Genomic DNA, 20351 nt, shown 5'->3' with positions numbered 1-20351 from the left:
CATCTGTGCTAAGTTTCACTGAAGTGAATGGGCACTCACATGCCCCTGCTAACTGATCTCCATGGAGGATAGGGACTATTGAATGCTTTACAACTTTGGGGAATGAGGAAGTTTATAAGAAGACTGATAACACAGAAGGCTTTCTTGCACTTAGAATATTCATTGCTACAATGCAAATTTTGCTTTAAAGTTTTTCCTTCAAAAATTTGCTCCTAGAATAAATACCTCTCGTGTCAGTGTAAGTTCAGTTACAATTAAAGTTGTACAAAACCAATGAAAATGGAAAAGATGACAATTTTCAAAATTTAATATGTGCAACACTAACAAACTACAAAGTTTTGTAAGCCATGGGCTAAGGAGTTTGGGGGGGTTTTTTATATTAAATTTAGAGCTTCAGAATAAGCTTCAGAATAAGCATTCTTGTTCCTCCATTTATTTTGAGAAATACAAAATATGAAAATTAGTTTACAGTTCTGGCACAAAAGCTTTTGCAGCAATAAGCTCAAGATGAGATAAATTTTAAAATAGCTATATACATTGTTACCATTTAAAATGCCTAGAGTGTTTCACAGAAAATTAACATGTAACTACAAATTTCCTTCTTTCTTAGTAAACGTTAAATCTACTTAAATTGCACATAAACCAGAATTTTAGTTAAACTTATAATACATCCTGTACTTTCTAACATTAAAGTAGTAACTAGAAACTAGATGAATGGAAGAGAAACATTTTGGTTCACCTATCAAAACTTAAATCGAATGTTTAAAATCATTCAAGAAAAGGCATAACACTGGAATCTGGTTATAGCATCAATTTATATACTGTCAATTTGACAAAACAGTGGGTAAGGATATTTTGTTTTAAATTCTTCAGAGATCTGTGGCACTATGGAAAAAACGCAGATGCAGGTATCTTGATTAAGTTTAGCAGACAACAAATCTCTAGGCTGTCAGTCATCTTTTCCAAAAGATTACAAAAGTATTCTTGTTTTTAGCTGCCTCCCCATTTTTATAGCTTTATGCTAAAGCTTATTAGAATCCCCTAGCTCTAATTATCTCCAGGTTAGGCTTTTCTGATAAAAGTAATGAACCACCGCATAATCATAATGCATATGGAAGTCTGTCAACAAGTTAACTAAATGCATTAGCTTGCACCAACAAAACTGTGACATTCAAAGATGAAATTCTGTACTTATCTGGTTCACACTACTAAGAGAGATATAGAATCTAATCTGCAAAGCCTTAGGCCATACCATTGCTATGCTGTTGTAAACCTGTAGTGTAGACGGAGGCTATAGTGACAGAAGGGTTTCTTTCATTGCTGTAGGAACTCCACCTCCCCAAGCAATGATAGCTAGATCAATGGAAGCATTCTTGGATTCATCTACATTAGGGGTTAGGTCAACGTAACTACAACACTCATGGGTATGGATTTTTCACACCTCTGTTTGTCAACTTATGTTTTAAGCATAGACTAGCCCCTAGTCAACGGGACTACTTACAACGTGCAAAGTTAAGCACCTGCACATGTCTCTGCAGGATTTGGGTCACAGTATGTTAATTTAATTCAGTAGTCTTATATAAGCAAAAGCTTTAAACTTTAAGAGCAAAGCACCAGCCTTAGTTTGGAGTCTTCAATCAGCATTTTCAAAACTAGCTAGTGACTGTTGGTACCCAACTTGAGATACCTTAAAGAAGGCCCAATTTTCAGTTTGCGTACTCAACACTTTCTGAAAAAGCAGTCCTTTAAGATCTCAAGTTCATCACCCAGAAATTGAGGCATCCAACATTGCTAGTTGCTTTTGAAATCTTGGCTTCAGATTTTTGATATAAGTCAGAGACTTGTTATTTTTAGCATTTTGACAGAAATACTAACTCATTGACCTGGTATCAGGTTTCAACACTTTAATCTTATTCTTGATTTATTCTTTAATATTCTTATTCAAGACTTGTTATAATATACACACTAGTAAGATATATCGGTCCTGACAGAATGGGCTGCGATGACTTTCAATAAATACAGCAAACAATGACTGAATGTTATTGTAAATGCTCCATAATACATAATCCACATAGGCGTGCGCAGCACATTTGGTTAGGGTGTGCACCCAGGGAATTGACATTAGGGTATACACCCAGAATCTTTGTCAAGGGTGTCGACATCAATTTCACCGGTGGGCCACATTTGAATTTCCTGCCGGCGGAATTCTTGCTGTGTACCACTCACCGCCGAGAAATCTCCTGAAGAATGGGATTTCGGCGGCAGAGCGCGGTGCCTTCCTTTCCGCCGCTGCATCACGCGTCTTCTTCCCTTTTGGCGGCAACTTGCTTTCTCTTGCCATCTGCTGACAAATGTGTGGGCATGCGCACTCTTTTGGCGGCAGCACCACTAGCCCAAATCAGAAAGATTTGCGGGACACATATAAAAGGTTATGCTCCCCGGCATTAGAGTGTGCCTGGGCACACCCGACACATCCCGTGCACACACCTCTGATAATCCATAATAAACAGCACAAAGTAACTAATGTATATGCAACATAGTTTCTTCTGCTGTGAAACTCAGCTGTTTAGAATTGTAAGGATGCCCACTATGCTCAAAACTATTTATTCTTCTGATAATTAGACATGCAAAATTTTACATATTTAAAGAGATACTCTGGTAGGTTGGCCCCCAAACTTAGGCTTTGTGAAGAGTTTTATAAAGCCCAGTATAAACACTAATTAATCTCTTGACGAGAAACTGTTTAAATTTAGACTGTCAGTTTGAATACTCCTCTACAGGGTTTACAGAGCAAACTCTGCAGCACTATGCTAGTGCAAAAAACCCAGTAAGTTAAACTGACTAATTGTACTGAGTGGGGAGAAAAGTATACAGCATCAATAATGGTTACATTTTTGAAGTTCTTCCAGTTAATAACGTAAGGTAATAAATATTTTAAGCATATAGTTTCCCATTAAACCATTCTTTAGACAAGGGACAGAGAGGACTAAGAAACTGTATCAATTTCACCCAAATATTTGATTAAAATGTATTCCTGTGGAGAAAGTGGGAATGACAATTTTACAAGCTAAATTTTAAAGTCAAAATATGGATTGAGAATAGACAAACCTGACATCTAAAAATGTAGCAGTGCTAACAAATATGAAAGATGCTGCTTTTGCAAAAAAGACTCATAGGCACTTACTGTAGTAGTCCATCAAGTGAACAATATACTGCATCCTCTTTATGCTATCATTGTTATGAACTAAATATTTTCAAGTGTTAGAAACTTAGAACTGTTAGAAAATATTGGGTTCAGAGTCATCTGGCACAGATGTGATGTAGCCTTATTCATATGTGCATATAATAAAAAGCAAGAGAGTGGAGTGTATTTTTAAACCAGACCTTGTCATCCTAACAAGTATATTTACATCCAGGGATAAATTAATCTGGAATGCTATTTTGACCTCCCTGGAAGCTATATTACTGCTACTGGAAGAACCTAGCATTTTAAGTTAACATTTTAATTACAACTGAGTGCATCAACTATTTGTTTGGCTCATCATTTGCAGTTTTTAAAAATGTGCGTAATGGTTTGATTTGTTTAGAAGGTATTTCAGAAGACCAGAAAGATATCTCCCAGCATTTCTCAGTGGAGAATGGGTTCTTCATCTCCCTTTAGAAGGGTATGCAGCTACTGAAGCATACCTCAACTACTCCCCCCCACTGAGAAGCTTTGGATCATATAGACACAGTTCTACCATCTAAAAATGCCACAGCCATCATAGTGCATGATGAAAGCTATGGATAAGAGTTTACAAATTTACTGACAATGGGAAAAGTAATCAGAACATTCAAAGTTGAAATACGGTTGTGGAAATCTGTTAGGAGCCTAAACTCTTTCTTCAAGGAGAGTTCAAACTTCTTAGGTTCAAGGTGTGATGATACTTAGCCTTATTCTAAGTTCACACCATCAAAAAAAGAAAACCCAAGTATTTATCCAGAATTACCAACAAATAACCCATTCTGAAATTTTACTCTTCATATTTATCATCTATAGATTCCCAAACATTTCTCCAACTCAAACCATTGGAAAAACTAGTCTTCATTCATACTTTTGCATAGTTGGGTATTTCCTGGGGTTGTACTTTAAATTCTCTCTTCCATTTGCATTTCAAAGGAACTCATCTGTCACATATCCGAGCATTTAAATGAAAGTCTTTAGGTGAGAAATTGAATCCAAATTAGCAGCAAGCTGTCCAAGATTAATATTCTTCTGATTCAGTGAGTAAAGATTATTTAGTTTTATCTGTACTTTCAGGTTTTTCCCTTTGTATCATGCAGCGACGAACTATGCTGTCAAAACTTCCTAGGTAAAACAAACCAATGATGCGAAAAATGCCCATGCAAACAACCTGCAAGCACAGAGAGAAAGAACTTTCAGCTATTTCAACATTCTTTTTATTTTGTTTTATTATATTCTATACAACATGATTGTTTTTACTTAATATGCGCACACAGCCTCATGCAGGTAAGCAATATAAATTCAATGAAGGAATAAGTTTACTGGACACATATGAAAACTTACCAAGTTTTACATAAAAGCTGGGGACTGAGTAACAAATTTAAAGCCATGAGCACATGATCACTAATCTCAGTTTTGCCACCAACTCAACATGAAGCCTTGGACAAATTAGTTAACTCATCTGTGCTACAATATTCACTCACCTCACAGGGATGAAGGTTCTACGCTTACATTTTCAAGTATTTTACTAAATATGACAAAATCTTTGTAAAAAAAATATGGTTAAAAATTACAGCCTCTCCAGATCTTACCTGCTGAAGACCTTCAGTAATAGCAGTGACTGGTGACATTCCACTGGTCAGTATTGATAACATGTAACCATCTGAGCCAATAAAACTGTTAAAGTTTCCTTGCTGGGAAAGAGGAGAAATTAAAATGAAACAAAACCAAAAAGGCTATCAAACCGCAAAATTCTCTGTTAATTGTTTTAAAGTAGTATTACCAAACAGATTGGTTAGTTTAAGGTTATAAAACAGTGATAAGAAAATAATTTTTTTTAAAAATCAGTATTTTAAAAAGTGTTGAAATATTTGCTTAACTACTAACAGCATGCAGATTTTTGCCCACAAAACACAAAAAGACGATAAAGGATACATTGATTATTTAAGATATTTTCCGCACTTATAAACATGATTCAAGGACAGTACTAGATTCTTCTACCATCAGAAGACTTTGTAATGCAGTATTTCATTCTCTTCAGATTCTAGCTTGTTCCTTGTCAAGGTTAGCTTACTAAAGGTAGATGTTGTTTATTTGGTGCTTCATTTCAAGTGGGGTAAGAGACTGGGTATTCCTTCACCTACACAGTTTGTGTCAACATGAGCAGCAGTTTTTAGGTACATGTGAAAAATATACCAGCTTTACTTTAGGTTGGGTGGTAGGGACCTAAAACACGTTTTTGTTTTGAGCTGTAGGGAGCTCATGCACCTGAATAAGGTGTCCAAAATCAAAATGCACATGGAAGGCTGAACAAATCTAGGGGCTAAAGGACTAAGGGCAAGAGCCATTTTTTTTATATGTATGTGCACACAACTGCACACGCACACCGCTACCCGTCACCAAGCACGAGGCTCTGATCCCCAAATGTGGCCTCTAAGTGCTAGTGCTATACAAATAATGTGAAATTAAGTATGTGGAAAGATTTAACATTAGCTAGAAGATACAGCCTTCTCAAATAAATGTGAGTAAATGTGAGCTGTCCATCTAGCAGTCTTTAATTGGTATGATTTGTTTTTACGTATTGCACATTACAAAAAATGGTATTTGGCTTCCATGAACAAAAGTTTCCCATTCAACAAAATAGTGAAATTGTCCCAAAGAGCATTACTGCACAGAGAACTATAGTAAATGATCTTAACATTCAGGCAGCCCCACTGTGAAAATACTGGGAATATTTTACTGGGAAACTCTAAAATAAATATTTCCTTATTTATTATTGTTACTCTGGATACCCTTGTACACATAATGGGAAGATGGTTACCTCCTATGATAATTTGAACCCCCACCTTTTATTTTAAATTGTTTTTAAGACATATTTGGACATTCTGAAATAATGTTCTGTACAGAATTCTCTTGGCTACACAGGGTTTACCTTTTTTATATTATCTGGAAATAACTAAGAGCAACTATACAGCATGTTGATGAAGATCAAAAAACCCGAACACATACTTGGTGTAGGGAATATCTTCTCCTTTTCTGGAACTATAAATTATACTATTGGGGTTGCAGTGGTCAGTCAGACCATATGAATATATTAAGAACAAACAAAATTTGACAGTATGTGGCTGCATGCAAATATGATGACACTCTATTCTCAAGACTTCTTTCCAGGTAGTTGCTTTAAGGTACTGCTCTTAATATCATTTCTCTTTGTGCTTTAAGAATGAAGATTCTACAGCACAAGGATCTCTGAGAACAAAGAGGCACTGGGAATGCTGATTTCTCCTTTGCTACAAGCAGTGGGATTTTCTGCAGTGATTATTCACAAATCAAATACTCAAACACACTAGAATACTGTGAATTTTTGTACAGTTACTTCAATGTCAACTGAACTTGACTACAGAAATGAAGGCTTTCATAGGCATTAGGCAAGTTACCTTTCACTAACCATTTGATTCATGGAAAACCATCTGGGTTTAGTGTTTTAAAACACTCAGTTTTTGTTTGAGTCTATTCTGACATGACACTGCTGCATTTTTGTTGCATTTTAAGATTAGATGCTCCAGAGACATTTTAGCTCAAGGGATTAAATGATTGATGTTTGGGGGCAGGGTGGTGAAAGGGAAATACAGTGACACTAAAAAGAACAACCAACATTACTGTACAACAAACAAAAGTAATATTCCATGTAGAAGAAATGTTTTTATATTTACCCATTCCTATTTATATCCTTAAACAAGTACTTCATATCACCACTTCTCATACCATTCCATCCCTTCCCATAAAGACCTCATTAAAAAAATTACTTACTATGGCATCTTTAACAATAACTCTGGCAACCTGTTCTGCTTGGCAAACGGATGAGGTTTCTGAAATTAGTTTAGTCTCTAAAGGCTTTAAAAGAAGATACAGAAGTATTGTTAAAAATGTAATTATATTGACAGCACAGAGAAGACAAAAATACTCAGTTACCATTATTTCTTAGGTCATGTAATTTACCTGCTTCAGGCTTTAAGTGAATTGGCATCAATTTAGGTTCACTGGGACACCCCAGGTTAACAAGGGGCACTTAATGGATTGTCAGACAACTCCTCCTTTTATAAAGGTAAAGGCAGCATCTCACCAACTAAAGGAGAACTTCATAACAAGTTGCCAACACTTTGTTTGCTTTTAATTATTTGTAATATTTTACTAAAAATAGTAATTCAAGTGTTTTATTCTTAAGTGAAGTTATCAGATCAAATGTTGCTTAGCTAATATGCTACATATATTCAAAGTTCTATCATCTGTAGCTTATACTGGATATTTAAACTGCTTTCCATTAAATGGAGGTTACTTACTGTAACTGATGGTTCTTCAAGAGGTATAGTCCCTATCTGGATTCCATGCGCATCATGTGACAGAACTGTTTGACGTAGTCTCCGTTGCCTTGTGCTCCCTGAGTGGTCCATGTGGTGCATCCAAGGTCTTATGAGGCTGCATGGGTCGACGACCCCTTGGTTCCCTCTTATCACAGGCTTCAAACCTGTAGCAGAGTGGATGGAGGTGGGATTGGAATCCAGATAGGGACCACACATCTCAACTGTAACCATCAGTTACAGTAAGTAACCTCCCTTTCTTCTTTGAGTGCTGGTCCCTGTGTGGATAGCGTTGCGAGCAGTAATCAGTTTGGAGGTGGGAGCGAGGGCTCAGTAGATGTCAGAGATTGTAGCACTGCATGGCCGACTGCCACAGCTGCTGCTGCCAAGTGATATATGGTGTAAAGAGCAGTGAACATGTGGATGAAGGAGCATGTCACCATCTTACAAATGTCCTGCCATGGGATGTCTGCAAGCAGGGCTGACATTGTGGTCTGAGCTCTTGTAGAGTGGGCAGTAATGCCAGGTGACGGAGAGACTCATGAAAGGGAGTAACTCTGCAATACAGTGGGCGATCCATTTGGCAATGCTGTGCCTTCTCGTCCCAACACTTCTGTAGTGCTCCACTGCAATGAGAAAAAGTCTGGGCGAAGTTCGGAAAGCGCGTGTGTGTGTTCAAGATAAAAGGCCAGTGCGTGGTGGATGTCAGAGGAGTGTACGGTATGTGTCTTGACGGAGATATGTGGTTTCAGTTAAAAGGTTGGGAGATGGCTAACCTGATTGAGGAGGAATGGGGAGGCCACCTTAGGGAGAAACTTGGGGTGGAGCTGTGGGGACACTTTATTCTTCTGGAACACCGTAAAGGGTGGTTTTGCCATCATGGCTACTAGTTCACTAACCCTTCAGGCGGAGGTGATGGCCACTAAAAAGATTACCTTCATGAGTGAACAAGTAGCTAGCGGCTCAAAGGGTGGCTTAGGGAGGGCTTAGAGGACAGGTTTGAGGTTCCCTGGAGGGGTATCTTTCTTGACCGCAGGAAAGGTTTAAGGAGGCCGTGAAGAAATTGAGCAGTAGTTGGATGGCTGAAGACAGAGAACCCATCCAAGGTTGGGAGGCACTGACAGCTGCAAGGTGGACTCAAATGGAGGAGTAGGCGACTCCTGAAAGGTGAAGGTAAAGTAGGTAGTCGGGCATGAGTGGAATGAATGCTATGTTTGTAAGAGTGCTGGTTGCGCAATGCCACTTGGCTCGATAGCAGGGTCTGGTAGTAGGGCGAGGATCACGCGTTGTCTATTCACTAGCCCCCTCTAAACACTAGGCCATGAGGTGAAGAGAGTCTGGGTTAGGGTGGTGGATTTGACTCTGTTGTTGTGTGAGGAGATTTGGTAGGAGAGGAAGGCGAATTGGTGAGTGGACTGACAGTTGCAGGAGATCTGTGTACCAGTAGTGATGGGGCTAGAAGGGGGCTATGAATATGAGGGCCGTTGGTCTCGTTTCACTTTGTGGAGTACTTGTGGTAGAAGTGGGAATGGAGGGAAAGCATATCATAGTTCTATCATATCATAGTCCAGTGGAGGAGGAGAGATTCCATTGCAAGCCCTGCCCCAGGGTGCCTCTGGAACAGAAGAGGAGGAATCTGTGATTGGTGGTCATCCCGAAGAGGTCCCATCGTGGTGTGCCCTACTGATGGAATATGGCACGGAGAGTGGGGTCGTGCAATTCCCACTCGTGGTTGCAATGGAAGGAGTGGCTGAGAGTGTCCAACAGATTGTCTGTTCCCGGTAGATGTGTTGCTTGAAGTATGATGTGGTGCCATAGGCACCAGTTCCACAATCGTACTGCCTGTCAGAGGGTAGGTGATCTGGCACCCGTTTGTTTATGTACACGATCACTGTTATGTTGTCCAAGAGAAGTTGTATACATTTGGACTGAATGAGGAGAAGGAGCATCTGACAGGTGCACTGGACTGCTAGTAATTCAAGGATGTTGATGTGCATCCTTGTTTCTCTGGGGGACCAAAGGCCTTGTGCCATAAGTGGGCACGCCAGTCAACTAGGGAAGTGTCAGTAATGAGAATGGCTTGAGGAGCTGAAGGGAGTGTCCACCATGACTTTGGACGGGTAAGCACCAAAAGGAGAGGGAAGTCAGTATAGTGGGAGAGAGGAGAACCCGTTTGTTGAAGTGGTCCTGTTGCGGATCGTACACCAAGCAGAGCCACAGTTGAAGACATCTCATGTGAAGGCACGCATGTGGTGTGACAGATGTGCACACCGCCATATGACCCGGTAGCGACAAGCATTGGTGAAGGCATGTGCATGGGCAGCATTGCAAACGCATGATTAAGGAGGTGAATGTCGCAAAAAGGTTTTTTGGAAAGAATGCTTTGCCTGCACGAGAGTCCAAACATGCTCCTATGAAGGTGAGTTTCCGAGTTGGTACAAGGGTGGATTTCACACCGTTGATGCATGCTCCCAAACTGGTTAGGAGTTCCTGCAACATGCAGATGGTGACGAAAAAGCAGTCCCGTGATGATGCCATTAAAAGCCAATCGTCTAGGTAAGGAAAGAGGGAGTGGCCCAAGCGTTTCATATAAGCCACTACCATGGCAAAGGCCTTTGTGAACACTCGGGGGCAGAAGGGGAGAACACACAATTGGTAATGGGAGTATCCCACTGTAAAATGAAGAAATTTTTGGTGGTTGGAGTGGATGTCCACATGAAAATATGCATCCTTCATATCGAGAGCCACGAACCATGCTCCAGGGGGAAGGGAGGTTATGATTTGGGGAAGAGTAGTCACTGGAAGCGGAATCTGGATTCAGTTCAGTGCCCGCAGATCCAAGATGGGGCAGAGATCTCCTCCCTCCTTCAGTATGAGAAAATAGGGGAGGGAGTAAAAACCATAGCACTGATAATGGCGTGAGACCAGTTCTACAGCTCCTTTTTTGAAGAGGGTGCGTGCTTCCCTTTATAGAAGGTCCAGTTGTGCTGAACGCACATGATTTTCTGGGGAGGGTGACGAGGGAGAAAGGTGTGAATTCTATTAGATAACCTTTGTGTGTGATGTCTAGCACCCATTAATTGGTGGTAATCTTGCTCCAAGTGTGGGCAAAGAGAGCAAGATAGCCCCCAAAAACTATAGGGGAAACCGAATGGGGTGTGGGAGAAGGTTCACTGGTCTCTATGTAAGAGTCAAAAGGAAGGTTTTGAGGGTCAATGTTGGGAAGTGGATGCCGTAGAGGTGGACACAGTGGAGAATCTAGGCCACTGAGACCTCTGGCATCAGCATGGCTGCTCTTGTTGGCGCAATGGGTAGTGTTGATAGATGGGTCGGCTGGTATATTGTGTATGGAAAGATGGTCTGTTCCAGTAGCGGGCAGGAGCCACAGTATATAGGCCCAAGGACCTCATTGTGTCCTGGGAGTACTTGAGTGAATGCAGGTTTTCGTCTGTTTTCTCACTGAGTAACTTTTGGTTGTTGAAAGGGAGGTCTTCTAAGGTGGTTTGGATCTCTTTGGGAGATCCTGACGTCTGCAGCCAGGAGTCTCACCTGAGGACTATCCCTGAGGCCAGGGAGCGCGCTGCTGTGTCCGCTGCATCAACCACTGCCTGGAGAGTAACTATAGCCACCAACCTGCCCTCATCAATGAGGGATTTAAAGTCTCCCTGTTTGCCCCCCGGCTGGGAGAGTTGGAACTCTGCCAGCTTAGCATATGATCTGAAATTGTACTTAGCTAGTATGGCTTGGTAGCTGGCAATCTGGAATTGCAAGCTACCTGAGGAGTAGCTCTCTCCTAATTAAATTCAGCTTTTTGGCTGCCCAATGCGGCAGAGTTGTTCAGAAATGCTGTTGCCTGGCACATTGGATAGCCACCTGCACTACAAGGGAGTTGGGTGGCAGATGGACAAAGAAAATTGGTGTCCTTGGCTGGGACAAAATAGCGCCTCTCATGTGCCTAAGTGTAGGGGTGCAGGATGCTGGGATGTGCCAGATTGCTTGAGTCAGTTGAAGAATTGTCTTATGAATTAGCAGTGCAATCCAAGAGGGACCTGCGGGTTGTAAAATGTCCAAGAATTCATCTTTGGGGTCTTTTATATCCTCCGCTGTCAGGTTAAGAGCTGTTGCCATCCAGCAGAGGAGGTCCTGATACTGTCCCTGATCATGCGGTGGGGACAGCGTGGGAAGAATAAGAGCCTCATCCAGGGATGAAGATGCCCCAATTGTAGTGGTGGTTCCGCTATTCAGACGGTGCTGGGGACATCGTCCTGCTGTGTGTCTCTTCACAAGCGGAGGAAGTGTACTCTTATGGAGGCCCATATAGTGGTGGCAGTGGTGCTGCGTGGCCCTGGTAGGGGTTCCAGTGATGCCAATATGACCAGGCATGTTGGTCTCTGCATTCGTGGGTCATGTGGATATTGGAACCACTACTCCACTGGTGCGTATGATGGCAGGAATGCCTGGTGTTGGTACTATGGGCTGTGTGATGGGGAGAAAGACAGCCCCGGTTCAGATGACCACTTAAGAGTCTGTGTGCTGTTCAGGGAAGGGCAGGACCATCAGTGCTGGTGCCAGTTCTGCAGGGCATCTGACAGGCGGTTCCCAGAGGAGCAGTGGTTCATCTGCTGAAGATGGAGCCCTTATGACCGCCACTGGGCCCTGAAGTGGTAAGGAGCTATTCAGAGGCAAGAACAGCTCTGCTATAGGCGTGTGGGTCGATAGCCTGCCCGGTGTATGTGGTAACAGGAATGCGCTCAGCCCAGTGGAGTCACAGGTTCTGGGGGAGCCGGTGGTTCAGTTGCTGTGGCAGTCGCAGGTGCCAGTCTGTCCAGGTGCTTCGTCTTTCGCTCCATTTTGGATTTCTTCGGAGTGGGCCCTTCTGTGTCGATGCATGACTTCTCGCCAAGCTTGTCCCAGCTTGGGAACGTAACACTGTGCTTAGATGCTAATCTTGCTGGGGATCCTCCTTTGTGCCCATGTCAATGTTTTTTATGGGCCTTGTGGGTCTTAGCCGGCGCTGTCAGTGTTGAACCAGTGGGGGACGCATGCACCACCGATGTGGCTGGGCATTCCGGTGGGTCTGTCGCCGTCACTTCTGAGTGCACATGCGGACGCATTACCTCCTCTATCAGATGCTTCTGCAACCTCAATTCGCTAGCCTCATGGGTTCGCACTGGGACTGACCAGCAGATGGACAATGTGGGTCTCATCCAGGCAATAGAGGCAGCGCTAGTGTTCATTGCTGATCGAGAAGGATCATGGGCAAGACACACAATTCTTAAACCTGACTTATCGTGGCATTGTTCCCTGGAACGGGTGGGATGCCTCTGTTGAAGTTCAGCGATATTGCTAACTAACCTAACTAATGCTAACCAGAACTTTAAAAAAGAAACAAAATAACCCCCCACAAACTACAACAGCTGGGTTCTTACAATACCTATGGAGTATATATAAAACAGTTTTCTAGCTACCCAGTTTGAAGACAAAGAGGAGAGATGTTCTGACTCTGGTCATGCAGCCGTAAGAGGGAAATGAGGGGGCGTCGACCTGTGCAGCTGCATAAGACCTCAGACACACCACGTGGACCACGCAGGGAGCGCGGGGTGACAGAGACTACTTCAAACGGTCCCGATGCACAGTACGTATGTGCACCCACATATGGAATCCAGGGACCGGCACTCGAAGAACAACCAGAAAATACTTTTAGATCCACAAAACAGGAAATCATTCAAAGTGTAGTTTTCTGAGGACAGTATCCTTCAAAAATCCAATTTTACATCTCTTCCCCTTCTTGGGGATTTAGGAAGTTTACATGTGAAGTTCTTGCACGTCTCAAATGAAGCAGCTGATGTACTACATTAATGTCTTGAGGCACATATAACTTGGCATCTATCATTTAGTTCCCTTTTGATCTAACAGGTCTGTTATAAGAACAGAAACCAGAGTTTGGGATGCCTAGCTTTCAGGTAGGTGAGCAATTTTATCTCTCTAGCACATCGCTATAAGAATTTCTGCTGAAGTTTAAACAACCAAGACTGACAACTTAAATACAACTCTATGTACATTAAACACAGAAATTACTTTAGTGTAATACTGAGATTGCACAGTCAAAACTCCAAAAGTAAGTAAACACCTATGTAATGATCATATACACAAGCTTAACTCTGCTCCACAGAGCATGTCTTTTGTAAGAGAATCTTTACTTGCAACACAAAATCCTATTCCAGATAGTTTTTTTATTAAACACAAGAACTACAGATTTGTAATGTTCAGGCGGTCTGTAAGAAATTAACTATACACTTAATTAGCTGCATGTGCACATAAAATGCATTTAACTACATGCACAGAGATTAGCAAAGACTCAAAGTGGATAAAAAAATTTTTTTTTAAATCTATTTTTTGTATTTAAATACAATGCATTAATTTTTTAAAATAAACCTGTTCAAAATTTAATTTGAAATTATGACAACCTATGTTAATCCCTGAATTTACTATATTCTATTACAGTCATTTAAATAGGATCAATGAGCTTTCCTCGAACTTTAATGATTTAAAGGATGTGGCCTTTTACATTCTATTAAAAATGTTAACTTTTGAAGTCATCTCAAACTTTAAAAACATCACATCATCTACCATATTAAAAATCTATATTATTTTCAGCCTTTACAATGGAACGGCTATATTTTTCCAAATGCAAATACTTCTACAGTTTCTGTTATGCAGAAAAACGTTTTGGTTACTTTTGGTTTCAATTTAGCTAGCAAGTGCAGAGAATACTTTCTTCATTTGGATTAGTTCATTCAAAGTTGAGAAATTGACCGGGAAAGAAAAAGCAGGAAGACTTATTTTCTTCTTCCAGTTTATTAAAAAACAAAAATCAAACAAAGAAACACCCAGGTGGGAGAGGGTGAGATCATTAATTCTAAAACTTTGAAGGACATAGAGCCAGATTTTCAAAAGTATTTAGGCACCTAAAGATGAATATAGGTGCTAGTGTGATTTCCAAAGTTCATAAGCAAGGTAGGCACTTAACTGCCATTAGTTTCAATTTGCAGTGATGCTGTAGCTGTGTTGGTCCTCAGATATAGAGAGGCAAGGTGAGTGAGGTGATGTCTTTTAGTGACCAGCTGCTGTTGGTGGAAAGGACCTCACGTCTCAGGAAGAGCTCGGTGAAGCTTGAAAACTTGTGCCTTCCACCAACAGCAGTTGGTCCTAAAACAAAAACAAAAAAAGATATTACCTCATCCACCTCGGGTCTCTCATTAATTTCACTAGGAGTTAGGTATTCAATCAGTGTGGGCACATCTGAAAATCTGGACCATCATGACCAGAAAATCTGTTAACTAACTATAGTTACTATTTCCTTTGTTTAATATATCAGTTTTAAATGCAAAACACTTCTGATACACAAGCTGTAAGTATCCAGCACTCTCTTTATGTAACTAAAGAGTTTTTAAAATTCTAGTTCTGTAAATGTAATTGAATTCCAACTCCATTCAAATTCAGTTTGACATCAATCCTTAGTAAAAAAATCCAGTAAATAGTTATTCACCACTTTCTAACACAATGTAAAAATTAAGAATCTAAATAAATATATGTTGAGCTACATAATTGCTTAACTAAGTTTGCATAGATATAGTGTATCCTCTTGATTAGCCAAATTTAGCATAAAAGCTATACTGGTCACAAATCAACGTATTTTAATGACAATACCCACCAGGGAGAATGAACCTCTCATTAGGAAAAATAACTAAAAGATTAATATCAATGATTAAAATGATTCAAATGGCTTAGATTTAAATCAACCCACCCTGCAAAGACTACTGTACACATTCCACAATTGTCAAATGCTCATAACTTCGTAAACCAAACCCAAATTTCTCCCAATCCAATCCCATGAAGTACTTATGAACTACTTTTCCACACCAAATTTCAAACATCTCCCATTTTTGCTGAACCCAGACAGAATTCTGCCCCTGCACAGATGCATATTTGCACTAACTCAAGAATATCAAAGGATTTTGCTCAAACATTACAGATTCAGCTGTAGTCAAATATCAAACAAAAAGCGAATGTTTTCAGAAGTTATGAGCATTAGGAAACAGAATGGGAGACTCTGTAGCAGAAACTATTTTGCAAATTCAGCAAAATCAGCACTGGGTAATGAATATATGATTTTTTAAAAACCATGTTTGATGTCAGCATTTAAGATTCTCTATCTTTGATTACTTTTGTTTAACATACAAAGGCCTGAGAAACAAATTTTTCTGCAAATATGTATCTTCTAGTGATGATTGCTCTTAAACTACGGTACAAGTTAGTTTAAACACCATAGAAAATCCCATAAGAAAGAAGATTCTCTATTTCCAAATCCATAGCAAAATATGCAAAACCTATCCAGACAGCATAAGATAAGGAATAACATTTAAGATGTAGCTGAAAACTTAGATTTTTTACCAAAAGAGCCATAATTTACAATAACAAAGGCAAGTCTCCACTACCACTTAAACTGAACTTACATCATTCAGGGGGAGTGACGTAAGTTACAGAGACCTAAGGGCTATCTATACCGATGCTACGTTGACAGGCATGTTCTCCCGCCAACATAGCTTCTGCCTCTCGTAGAAGTGGAGTAATTATGCAGACGGGAGAGCGCTGTCCCATAATTTGGAATGGGAGTGGGGGGAGGATTTTGGATTCAATGTATATGATCTCAAAAGAGAATGACTAAACAGGAATATTTTCATTACAAAAGAGTTGTGTTACATAATCCCTGCTGACTCCTATATAAATAGAAAGACAAAAGGAACTCAATGCTATATGTGATAGGAGATCCAATTTAACTCTCTACTCTTAGATGTAACATTATAGATGTTCTAGGATAGGGTGGATCCATTTGGTTTCTAGTTCACTACATTGTAATAAAAAGGAACCTCATCTTCTCAGTATTCAGTTTAAACTTCAACATGGACATGAGCCCTAGACATGTAGCTCCTTTAAAAAGTTATGCTTCTTTTGTGTGGTGATCTGTTCTGAAAGGCCTACTGAGGAGAAGCAACTCATCCTATATTAGAATATTAGAGATTTATTTATTTACTTTAAATAAAAGCCTTTTGTTGGCAGACACATTGATGGGAAGTGATATGGTAGAATTGCATTTAGGTATCTAATATCAAGAGAAAAAAGTTTCAATCCTACTTTAATAATAGATTATGGTCAAATTCTGCACTTAGTTACCCCCATGAACACACTTAATTCATAGGTTCATGCGTATAACTGACAGCTAACTTTGGCCCATCTTAATCAAATAACTTTTAAACTTTAAATATGAAACTGTTAAGTAAGATTTTTTGTTGTTGTTAAACCAGTGTTGAAGCAATGTAGACCGATTAACAATTGTTAATACTATTTCCACTTTTATGACTTTTTGAGCAAGACTCAAAGAAAGAAAAATTTAGATGCATATAGAGTGTTGAGTTTAAGTATTTGTTGCCACTGAACTCAGAACACTTATCTGAAGGGAAAAAGAAGAAAAAAAAAAAAAGGTTTTCCTACAAGTTGATTGTGAATGTTCCTGTTGATAAACATTTGATAGTTAAAGTTCAGTTGTATTATCTAATGTAATTTAGGGTTTTTAAAAAAAACATATAAATCATGATGCTAATGAACTCAGTGACAATGCATTTTAATTTCAGAAGTGAGAAATCCTGGACATGCGTTCAAGATTCTTTATGAATAATGTTACCTTTGTTTTGCTCTCTTCTGCAAAGCCAGGTGTGTCAGTATCTGGAGGAAAGGCAACTGTCACATAGATGTTATAAGGCTTTACCTGTGTTTTGGAAAAATAATTGCATCTCTTAATATGAGGGACATGTTAAGTTTCATATATTTATATTGACATTGCATTGTGCTGATAAGATGTTTCAAACAGGCTAAAAATCTGCAAACACATATACAATCTTACAGCCAGGTTATTCAAGATCAGGCCTATAATTTTACTAAGGAAGGATAACAGGAACAGCAGAGAATTTGAAGAGTTAGTTATACATTATAACTAATCTTTCCAAAATACAACAGCTAAATTTCTATTAAAAGCAACGCAGAGAGCTTCTGAAGTGTAGAAAAGAAAAGGATGCATTCTTTCTAAATTTAAAAAAATTAAACTTATGAACAAATCACAATACTATTAAATCCCATGCTCATCTATGCCAGTCATAGTTTGGCTCTGACTGAGGCATAAATTGACGTTAGTGTGCTTTTGCCAGATGTGAATGTACACTGTAATGATAGTGAAAAGGAGAAAGCAGAATCAGAAGTCAGCATGAATAAATCTGATACTCTTTCGTTAGACAGAGGTGTTGCTAAGTACTGTCTCAAAATATTGAGTCACAAATTTAAAAAAAATTAACTGTGTGAAAACAACACTCAGAAGGATAAGTACAGCAAAAGCACTAAGAAAGATTCTCAGGGTAGAGAGTTTCAGAGGGGTACCCGTGTTAGCCTGTATACAGCAAAAACAACAAGAGTTCTGTAGCACTTTAAAGACTAACAAATTTAATTTCTGCAGGCATAAGCTTTCATGGGCTGTAATCCAGAGAGTGTTATGTATTTGTAAAGCATCTACCAAATAAGTTCAAAAGCTTTCCAACATAACCCTACAGTCGTTACATGTACTAAGACTCAGACTGAACATGACAGGAGTACTGTAAACATTCCTAATGTTTTTTTCCTATTATAAATATTCTATAATTAACTTAAGCTTCCAAGTCATAAGGCCATATAAGCAGGTGAATTTTTTAAAATTAGAGTCAGATTTTGGCAAAAATACCAGCCACCGACCTTCTGATCAAAGAGTCTGAACAGAATGCCATCAGTGCTACTAAATAATAGACAATGGGGTTGGAGCGATGAGACATTATCTTTCCCTCTCTCCACCCTCCATCTATAAGCATATATTAAGCACTCCCTCTTCAGCACTTTAAGTCCACTCTGGCCAAGGCAGCAAGAACCTAGGAATCAAAAAAGGGGACAGAGGGAAGGGGAGATCCACACACACACAAAAACTTAATTTTAAAAAGTGGATCCCTAAAGTCAGACTCAAGTCCATTTGGATGATATAAAACTTTCTTGCCACTGGTGTCTGTCTCTAACATTGAAAAAATGTGCCTGTTAGGCATTTTAGTACTGGATCTGGCCCAATTTAGTTTATAAAATGTAATTATTTAAGGGAGTAATTGTGGGTTAGTGTCCAATCATATGTCCATGGATTTTATTTAAGTACTACTCTGCTCTTTGAATCAATTGAGAAAAGAGAAATTTTTACAGACAGATGTGGGGCTTTTTGCATATTATTCAGAATTATAGCTTCCTACTTCAGTTTAAAATGGTTTTCACTTTTTTTTTTTTTTTTTTACACTTCTGTTACTGAAGGAACCTACATAACTAAGAATGAGCTGATTCTATGCCTTCTCCTTCATCAGAATTCTTTACTGAGCTTCATTCAGTTATAGCTGTGCAACTTCATAAACAGCAATGAGGTTGCACAGCTGTCATTGAGGGCCTAATGTGGCATGTAACTATTTGTTATCGGCAATGATGCAGAAGATGGAAAGAACACAGCTTGCCTGTGAGAACACTAGGCCTAGCCGTTAGAAAAATCTTTACTTGTAAACCAAAGACATATAATACATAAATTGACAAATATGGAGCCTCAATGATTTTTTCCTAATCATTTTCAGATCAGAACCACACTTTTTAAAAAAGTTGTTCATAATCTGTTTGACCCATCAGTTTCATTTAAATAACTGACAAGTCACTGTCTAAAAGCTGCTGCCTTGTTCTTAACTGGACCAGTTGTACAGAGGCATTTTAGTAGTATAGTATGTCAAACCATACATAAAGATGCAAGAGATGCAACATTTCTGTAATATTTACAAGTAGTTGAGAAATAAATCATACCTCCATTTGCAGGGCTTCAGCCAATCCTCGAAGAGCAAACTTTGTTGGAGAGTAAGCTGTGTAACCAAATAGTCCCAACTGTCCAGCCTGAGATGATACAAACACAATCCTTCCCATTCTTCGTTCCTTCATGGTAGCAATTACTGCATGGCTTGGGTAAACACTGCCCAGATAGTTGACTGCCATTAACCTCTGGCAAATATAATGAATATCATATTTGAATTGTACAGATACAAAATTCTTAGCATTCAACATTTCTCAACCATCCATATTTACATCAATCACAACATAGTAATCGTAAGAGGCTTATAATTAGTTCTGTCAGGTAGTATGGGAAGGATAGTTATAGTCTATTCTAAAACTCGGGATATTATATGTACTTGAGGTGAGAATCTTTATTTTTTAATACATATAGCCCAATGCCATTTAGTGCATTTAATAACACCTTGAATCAAGATGCTGGTATTCAAAATAAAGTATGTTTAGCAACTTTCAACTATTGGAATCTGACCTAAACAGAGATAAGGCCTTTTGCACCTGTCTAGAAAACAATTAGTTTAAATATTCATTCATATGAATCATACTGTGAAGAATAAGTTACTAAACTTTAAAGGTACAAAGCAGGAAGGTAGTTTGTTGTAAATAAGCAATAGATTTGGGAGATTGTCCGATGACTGGCAGGGTATTAAAGGGAGAGAAAAGCGTGATGATTTGTGCCTCCAGCAGCATGGTATTGCAATTAACTGACAGGAGCCTGTGGAAGACACTGAATTGATGCATTAAATATAATTTTACAGCTTATGCCTAAACATCTT

At 39.3% G+C, this 20351-nt stretch overlaps 1 protein-coding gene across 3 annotated transcripts in view; it reads right to left on the bottom strand.

The window, feature by feature from the left end:
* Positions 1-289: 289 nt before the first annotated feature.
* Positions 290-20351, bottom strand: part of KDSR (3-ketodihydrosphingosine reductase) — a 36543-nt gene continuing 16481 nt past the window's right edge. For 2 of the 3 annotated variants that reach the window (XM_067567919.1, XM_067567920.1), the window contains exons 6-10: positions 19537-19728; positions 17324-17407; positions 7034-7117; positions 4816-4917; positions 290-4394 (exon numbers count right to left, since the gene is read on the bottom strand). In XM_067567919.1, the coding sequence (XP_067424020.1) occupies positions 4275-4394; positions 4816-4917; positions 7034-7117; positions 17324-17407; positions 19537-19728 (582 nt within the window). In that variant the 3' untranslated portion in view covers positions 290-4274. Of the gene's footprint in view, positions 4395-4815; positions 4918-7033; positions 7118-14143; positions 14791-17323; positions 17408-19536; positions 19729-20351 lie in introns of those variants that run through there. The other variant, XM_067567921.1, reaches the window with a different exon arrangement.

The sequence above is a fragment of the Emydura macquarii genome, unplaced genomic scaffold, assembly GCF_026122565.2.
Source record: "Emydura macquarii macquarii isolate MOO-44397 ecotype Brisbane River unplaced genomic scaffold, CSIRO-AGI_Emac_v2 contig_2825, whole genome shotgun sequence".
NCBI classification, from domain to species: domain Eukaryota; kingdom Metazoa; phylum Chordata; order Testudines; family Chelidae; genus Emydura; species Emydura macquarii.
Note: the sequence above shows the minus strand (reverse complement) of the source record. Positions and strands in the feature narration are given on the sequence as shown.